The 8414-nt window shown below is 44.3% G+C and overlaps 1 protein-coding gene across 1 annotated transcript in view; it reads left to right on the top strand.

Annotated features, from left to right (window-relative positions):
* LOC104413644 (sodium/hydrogen exchanger 2-like) overlaps window positions 1–8414 on the top strand; it is a 28261-nt gene that overhangs the window by 12794 nt on the left and 7053 nt on the right. The window contains exons 6-9 of the mRNA XM_010024704.1: window positions 2985–3074; window positions 5087–5157; window positions 6324–6485; window positions 7173–7275. Of these exons, the coding sequence (XP_010023006.1) occupies window positions 2985–3074; window positions 5087–5157; window positions 6324–6485; window positions 7173–7275 (426 nt within the window). The remainder of the gene's footprint in view (window positions 1–2984; window positions 3075–5086; window positions 5158–6323; window positions 6486–7172; window positions 7276–8414) is intronic.

Raw genomic sequence — 8414 nt, forward strand, 5'->3', positions numbered from 1 at the left:
ATGTAGAGCTGCTGACCCGGGGCTGCCCTCCTCCTGCCCTCGGATGGAGGAAGCAGAGCAGCTGCCAGGGTTTGGGAGCTGGTGGGTCACAGTGACAGCTGCTGAGTGGCCCCATGGCTGAGTATCAGCCCACGAGAGCAAATTCCTTTTGCTTGGCCCCCCTGAGCCCCTCAGGTGTGGGTGTTGGGCACTTGGGCAATGTGAAGGATTGGGGTTGGCTCTCTGCTTCCCCACATCCACATCATGAGCTGAAAACATGGTGAACATGTGTGACGTGCCGATGGGCTCGGAGCTGAGACCCGCAGGGCAGCTGGACTGGGCACAGCTTTCAGCCTGAAAGGAGGGAGCAGGGGCCAAGGGTGGGGGGAACGTACTTAGGTGGAGGTTGACGAGTTTTAAGATGCAAATGTGGGTCAGAAATTGAAAAGACATGGTCACTAGGCACGTCCGCTCATGCAGAGACGCTCTTGAGTCTCAGACAAAGGTTGTTCTAAGGCAGCAGCTCTATTCTGCTGAGGCTTCGGAAAATCCTTCCCAGGACTGGGAAAAGGGCTTTTGTGTAACCTCAAAGCTCAACTGGTGATGTCATCTCCATGCGAAAGGGTGAGAGTTAAACAGGGTCCCCTGTGGGTATGTGTCAGCAGGGCGACCCCTTGACCTTCAGCCATTCAGCAGGCGCATAGCATCTATAAAGACAGACTTTGCTCAGGCTCCAGATACCTGCAGTATTGTGTAGCTGAGGCCACCACGAGAACAGGGAGAGGGGAAATAAACTTAAGCCGAAACCGAAAAGATACTAATTTTTCTATGCTGTAGCTCAGCATAGAAAACGGGTAAATATAACATATTTCTAAACGTATTAAGATGAACCTTTACAAATAATTCTTACAGCTTCTGAAGTCTGTGGCATCGCTGCCAGCCACATCAATGGATGCATTATTGAAGAATTAATATCTTTAATTTCCCAGCATCTTTGATAGTGCTGTGTCACTTTGGGTGGAAAGGACAAGTGAAATAATGGCTACAAGCCAGCTTCTGTAGGTAGTGGACTTTGTCATGTTATTTTGTACAGAAAGTTTTCTTTATATTCTCAGTGATATCAGTACAGACTTGGTAGGGGGTGTCTGTGCTAAAATAGGAGCGAAACTAGTTGAGAAATGATCTGGGCCCGTTTAAGCTGGGAAGGCCACCAAAGCATCTTGTTGGTGCACAAACCGACTTCATTTTCTTGGGAATACAGTCTCTCTGTAAAGGCTCGTGCTACATGAACTAATGACCAGCATCTTGGCAGCTGGGCTTGTCCATACATGGGTCTATCAGTGCATTAGACAACCCAGAAAACTAACCTATTTTGGCTTTTTTTAACTCAATTTCATAAGTCTTATCTCACAATGAGCCTGGTTAATAATTTTGAGAAGTTTGACTGAGCAATTGTCAAGTCCTCAGCGCTTCCAAGCAGGCCTGGATATACACCATGTAGCCCAGAAAGTCCTCCAAGGAGCTGCAGGCTTGTCTGGAATGTTGCAAAAAGCCATTGTTTTGCCTTTCAGTATGGTTTGAAAATGAAATACTGTGTTCTCTGTTTGAAGTTCACTCTCTCAGCCTATTGGCTTCTGACCTCTTCCATGAAATTGTTAGCAAATGTAATAACTAAGAGGTTTTTTTCTTGGTGCATGTGTGGGTTTGTTTCATTTGATTTGGGTATTTTTGTTGTCTGTTGCCTGCACTGACCCATTATCTACTGGATTACTGGTGGTAGAAAAACTTTGTGTGAGCCACTATAGAGATGTTGGCATCAAGTGATGCACTTTAAATGAGTTATCACTGGTGGGTGGAGGAACATCACAGGGGACCTACAAGTGTGTTGTGAATAACACATGGTCTGAAATGGCACATGGAATTTCACTGATGCTCCCAAGATCACGAAGGGCCAAAGGAATTCAGGTGTTTAAGTTTGGGAGTCCTGGTCACAAAACTCTAAAAGGCCACTTTAAAATGAAAACAAATGCAGCTGATTATCCATTGAAGGCAAGAGACCAATTGCATAGTCTCTACTTAATTTTTGTAATATCTGTTATTTCTGAATTTGTGAGTTTTATGTTATTTACTCTGAATAGCGATGCTTTTTTTATTGCTATTAGCTATTAAAATGACATATTAATTGTTTCTGCAATTAAAAATGTGTTCAGCTCTCCTCCGTGCCAGCATTTGTGACATTCAGAAGTCATAAACATCGACTACTCTATCATTTTTGCTGTAAACATGTCCTAGAAACTCATTTCATCCTGAAGCCAGACTAAGTAAACGTAGCACAGCAGCATTTTAGAAGCTCTCTCACGAGGCTTAAATGGCATTAAAACTCTTCCCTTGACCCTTCTCACCAGGTGGATACTTTGATTAGTAAATTTAGCCACCGGCAGGCCATCAAGGATCATTGGGGTAATGATCTGTGACACTTAATACTCAAAAAGTTAGCAGACAAATGCTGGTGGAGGCTGCGTGCTGTGAAGTCTCAAGGACTATCATCGTTTCAGGCATTCGAACTTTGAACGTTTCAAGCCTCTTTCCATCTGGTAGGCTACAAGAAATAGCAAGCCACGGGCTTGACCTTGAAATTATTGGTTGACTTTTTGTGGTCTTTGAGATGCCAGATGAGGAGAGTAGAGCATTTTCCCTCTCTGCCTACCCCCATCTTGAAGCCTGTGTGTGAGCTCCCAATGACAGGCTACTACCACAAGCAAACAAAATGTTTAGCTTACGGTTGGGAGAACAGTTTCTAGTCTTGTTGAAGCTTTGCAGATCTTACCTTGCTAATAAAACAGAGCGGATTAGAAGTGTTAGCTCAAGTATCAGGTCTTGTTCTGGCAAGGAACAAGGTAGCTGTGGCTCATGCCTGTGCTGGTATATTTTTTTTCCCGTGCAGGTACCACTAAGAACACTTATGTGAAGAAAGGCTGATTTTTGTCTTTGTGGTTATGCTGCAGGGAATGACCATCCGTCCTCTCGTTGACTTGTTGGCTGTCAAGAGGAAAAGAGAGAGTGCTCCCACAGTGGGAGAGCAGATCCATATTCGGGTGAGTGCATCTGTTAAAATGCAGCCAGAGCTTTCCAATATGCTTTGCTGATAGCAGTATGGTCCTCCTGAAATGCATGTGCCTCCGGGGACCTACAGATGTGCAATTTTATTCTTCTGCGGGTCAGTCTCTTCCCAAGTATGAAGTCTTATGCAGCTTCCTAACCATGGGTTAGTATTTGCATCGGAATAACAGCCACCAGCTCAGGCTGATGTTGCATTAGGTGCTGCACAAACATGACAAAGATGATCACTTGCCCAAATGTTTGTAGTCTAACTGAACTCAAACATTTCTGCTTCTCCGGAAAGTGAAAGAAAGAAAATGAAATTTGGTTGACTTCAGGGTTGGGATCTTCCACGTGTTCATCAGCCACATCACTGCCATCAGTCTGGCTATTTCTGCAAAAAAATAAAAAAAAAAAATTAGAAAGGGAAGATAAAGCCTGGAATTATATCAGAGGGAGCCACTGAAGTGCCTCCTCCCTGGAATTGTTCAAGGCCACATTGGACGGGGCTTTGAGCAACCTGGTCTAGTGAAAGGTGTCCCTGCCCATGGCAGGGGGTTGGAATTCGATGAGCTTTAAGGTGGAATTTAGTTCACCCTGCTCTCACCATCCGAACGTTGGCCTTCCTAGTTATAGGGGACTTCTTCAGAGAGTGGGTCAACTCCATGAGGAAGCAGGGTACTCTGGAGACTTAGCTGAGGCTTTGCATTTGCAGCTGCATGCAATGTAAAATTCTGTTTCTGAACTTAATTGTTTATGCCCAGACACATTTTTGAGGGTATGGCTCCTTCAGGGATATTTTTATCTTCTTTTTGGATAGCTAGAAATAAAGACATTAGGTCTGAGGACATTTATAAAAACAGTTTGGCATCCTCACAATTAGGTTGTATTGCAGGGCTTTGTCTGAGGTTAACAAAACAGTTCAATAGGCTGAAGAGTCTTTTCCCATCATGAACAGAGAATACTTTCTTCTTTTGTTAATGTGTGAATAGTAAATCATCTCTGGAAACATGTTTATTAGGAAATGGGAGCTGAAAATGACTGTGTACCAATTAAGTAAAGTAGAGAAGGCAACAATGCAGACTGCTGGAAAGCAGGGATGCAGAAGCAGCTTTCTTCCTCTAATTTCTCTGTCTGCATAGCTGGGACATTCTTGCTCGCAAGAGTGATGACCAGTGGGTGTGAGGTCATTTGCTGGTCCCCTGGCTATATGGCTGCTAACAGCTAATGTCACTAAACCCGTACCAGGCTGCAGGGCTGAGTCAACAGCTTTGATTTTTTTTGTCTTTGACCCCACAAAAAATATCAGAGCTGGAGGAAGCTCCAGGGACATTGGTACCTGAGTGTGGAGGGCCATTGACCCACAGCAGAGCAGAGCCCTCTCCCAGTTGGAGCTGCCAGTAGGAGAGAAAGCAATTTGGGAAATTATAGAGATTTAACTTCTAGGTGGAAAAATCAACCTGTCTGGAATTTTTAATATAATTTCAAACAATAATAATCTTTTTGTATAAGGCACAATGTGGCCAATTATTTCATTTAGTGGGAAGTGTCTGGGGGAAGGCAGTATTTATTATTCAAGTCAAAGCATTATTTGTATGTTATCTACATCTCTATTCTTAAGATACCCATCTCCTGAGACACATTGTCCTCAAAAACCTCAGTATGAGCATTTCCTGCTTATCAAGGCCCAATATGCAGGACATGCAAGCCATCAACCATCCTGTATGTATCATAAAGAGCAGATCCACATCCCTCAGTGATTATTCTTTGCTCACACAGACCTGAAAGCAAGCAGCCAAACCACTTATTGTACTCCAGAGCAAAGGGATATACGTGGATGACTGGATGGGGAATTAGCCCGACAGCCCCTCTCCTTGTTTACCAGTGCTGTATACCGAGCTGAAAGCATCTCCTGTTTTGTCTGCTGGCTTTTGATGTTTGCTGACTGAGTTCATCGCATATGCAGTACATGCAACTGGCGTATAGCAAAATCCTCTTTTCTGTTTAGTTCTTGGATCATTTGCTGGCTGGCATTGAAGATATATCTGGACACTGGGGACAGTATTACTGGAAAGACAAGTAAGGATTTGCCAAAATATAACTGTGTACATGTGTAGAAAAAAATGAGGCTGGTTTCTATTCTCTAAGTTTCCACTGTGGGCAGCTGAGTCTCATTCATCCTTGGGGCACAAGGCAGGTAACAGAGGGGCAGCTTTTCTTTGTCCAAGGTGAGACCAGACTCTTGGGATGCTTCCCCACTTGCAGATCACATGTTGTGCTTCACCCTAAAAAGACCCTGTTCTCCTCTGCTATTGTGTTTGTTCCTGTTTGTCCAAAGATACCTGCTGGAAATGAAAGGGCCAGGCCGGCACAACACACAGCCCACGTAGCTTCAGCCTGTCCGTGCCTGCAGCGGTACTGCCTGTGCTCTCCTGCCTTTCTGGCCATGCAGGAGCTGAGGACTCCAACCTAGTGTGTGCACAGTTAAAAGCTAAAAGTATGAGGCACAAGTGGTTGTTGTGGACTGACAAATTATAGCAGATCTCTGCAGATCTCTGTTGCAAAGTGCTCAATTTTCATTAAACTTTGGTAGATTGTACACATAGGAGATTAGTTTTATTTTTTAAATACAAACGACCTAAAATATACTAATAGCAATCTACCACGTTTATTTCCTTGACTGTGCAGACACAAACACAGCTATCTTCATGGTAAGGACTCTGGTTAATGCAGCTGGCAGGGATTTTCTTAGGAATGCCAGTGCTTGGAAGTGCCACTAGAGGGTATGGGAATCGCTGCTGGCTCCCTTCGAGCAGGTTTGTGAGCAGCCAAGAACTGCCAGACTTGAGTGTCAGTATTTGATACCGGCTAGATCTTTTCCAAATGTGCTGCATTTGAGCAGAAAGCGAGAGGAAATGGCTCAAGAGGGGATCTGGAAGTGTTTAAATCTGTTGCATCCCTTGGGGTTACTGCATGTGCTTTGTAGCACTTATAGTAGAGTTCATGTTAAATCTGGCACTTTGAATAGCTTTTATTGTATTTGGCAAAGTTTTAGTATCTTAGGTCACGTACTGTAGTGCAGAAATAAATAGGAACTGACCTCTTGGACTGTTGATTTCTGGAAAGAAGGTAATGGAATATAATGGAATATGGAGTGGTCATGGGCTATGAACCTGCTGGCTTGCTTTTGGTACTGGGGAGTTGTGGGAGGAGGCCTAAGCCCATCTTGTTTTGTTCTCAAATAGATTAGAATATTTTAACAGCAAATACCTGCAGAAGATCCTGCTTCGAGAATATGACCAGCCAAAATCAAGTATTGTGCTGCTTTATGAAAAGCTGGAGCGGAAACATGCCATCGAGCTGGCAGAAGCAGGGCAGCTGGGGCATGGCCTGTCTCACCCATCCTTGCTGTAAGTGGTCCCTCCCCTGCAGCTGTGCCCTTTCCATCGCTCATTCCAACCAGAGGGAACAGTTATGAAAAGCTTTTGCAAACTTCTCAACCTCCACTGCTCTTCCCTGCTGGGGTGTCCCATGGGGAGGAACAACATAGCTTGGCCAAATGTGAAGTAAACATGATTTAAAGATTAGTAAGTGGGTATTAAAAATGATCAGGAGGATGAGCAATGTACTGGCGTAGATGAACACAGTTTCTGATCTCATATATGGAGGCTCACCTGTATCCCCCCTCAGAGTTACACAGAAATGGTGCTCTTACACCATTTTTTGGATGGCTTTGCACCACTGTGTGTACCAAATGAAACAACAGTGAGAATGAGCATTGGCTGAGATGAAAGGGTCAAAAATTTGTGTGTCAGAATGGCCATCTCATCCCTTACAGAGGGTTCTGCTCTGCCACAGCTCCCCACAGCTATTCTATCTACCAGGGAGCACATGGATGAGACAGCTCTGACGCAAATGCCAAATGCCCCATCTGCAGTGAGCTCCATCTGCAAGAATTAGCTGTTGCTCATGTTCACTGGTGGTGGAATCTGAAAGGGCTGCCATGAGCACTGGGCTTTGGGGATGCACTGATTGTGCTGCAGCGCATCTTCTGAAATAAGGCATTTTGGTTTTCTTTGCAGCAACAATGACAGGACTGTCATAACAGACAAAAAATTGGAGGATACTTTGAATCCGCCTGTCCTGGATAACATACAGGAAATATTGGCGAGGAACCTGTATCGAATAAGGAGAACGGTATAACTTTTCCCTCAATCTGTACTTTAGATGTCCAATAACAAAAGTTATCTCAGTTATCCTAACAGCCTGAGCAGATGTTATGAATATTTACATAATTACTAATGATGTCTCTTTGTGAGCAGAGAATAGTTGGCTGTGTGAAGCCAGATCCAGTTTCCAAGTCAGTGGCACATTTCTGTTTGCAGCATGACAGCTTTTGAAAGGTTCACCCAGTCAGCCTATAATTTCATGAAGTATTTTAGGCATCAGTACCCAGAACCAGAAAGGAGAAAGGAGGAGCACATGGATCTTCAGGCATCAGGTTAGCAGATCTAGCAGTTGCAACAGCTCCTAGTTACCTACAGGGATGGGGTTATCCTCATGTTGTGTTTTTTCCCATAGAACAGAGCACAGTCAGTGAGCTGTGAGGGAGGCTTAATCTGCAGAGGTTTTGAAACTGCTTGGCAGTTCTGCCATGGAACTGGTACAACTGGTTAAATAGCACAGAAACCATTTGCTGTTTACAGAATAACTTACGAATAATCTGTCAGAGGTTTCACACAGCACCTAGGACTGTGCATTGTAATCGCTGTTCGCACAGTGATACATGGAGCCTTATCCTTAAAATCCACGTAAGCCTTTGTTTTACGGATTAAGCATGAAATACTGAGTCCTTGGGGATGTGGCTGGTGCTGGCAGCTCAGCACAGAGGGATCAACCTCCCCCTCCTGTGCCTTTGCTGAGCCAGGAGAAGCAACTAGATAAGGCTGGGAGGAAAGCTATAGGAATGGTGAATGGGATGAAGATGAAGGCAGACCTCCTGTTTGCACATCTGCTTAAATCCAGCCTCACCCCTTGTAGTGACGGAGTTAACCCAACCAGCTGATGTTAGTGGGAGATTTAGCTTTGGCTGTTATATGGCTTTTGAAGCAGGATTTATGGTTCCTGTTGATTATGTGGTTTATATCTGAAGTTGGGGCTGATGTAAAATATTGGAGGGTTGGGCAGAAGCATTGAGGCTAAAGACAGCTTGAACAGAGAGGTTGGTGTGTCGCCTGGACTAATAGATATCAGTCTTGTCATTCAGTGATCACTTGGGCAATTTTGCATAAAGAAACAGAGTTTGGAGTCCCATGTTTCTTCTTAGGCTCTTTCCC

Source organism: Nestor notabilis, unplaced genomic scaffold (assembly GCF_000696875.1).
Source record: "Nestor notabilis isolate BGI_N333 unplaced genomic scaffold, ASM69687v1 scaffold1462, whole genome shotgun sequence".
NCBI lineage: Eukaryota > Metazoa > Chordata > Aves > Psittaciformes > Psittacidae > Nestor > Nestor notabilis.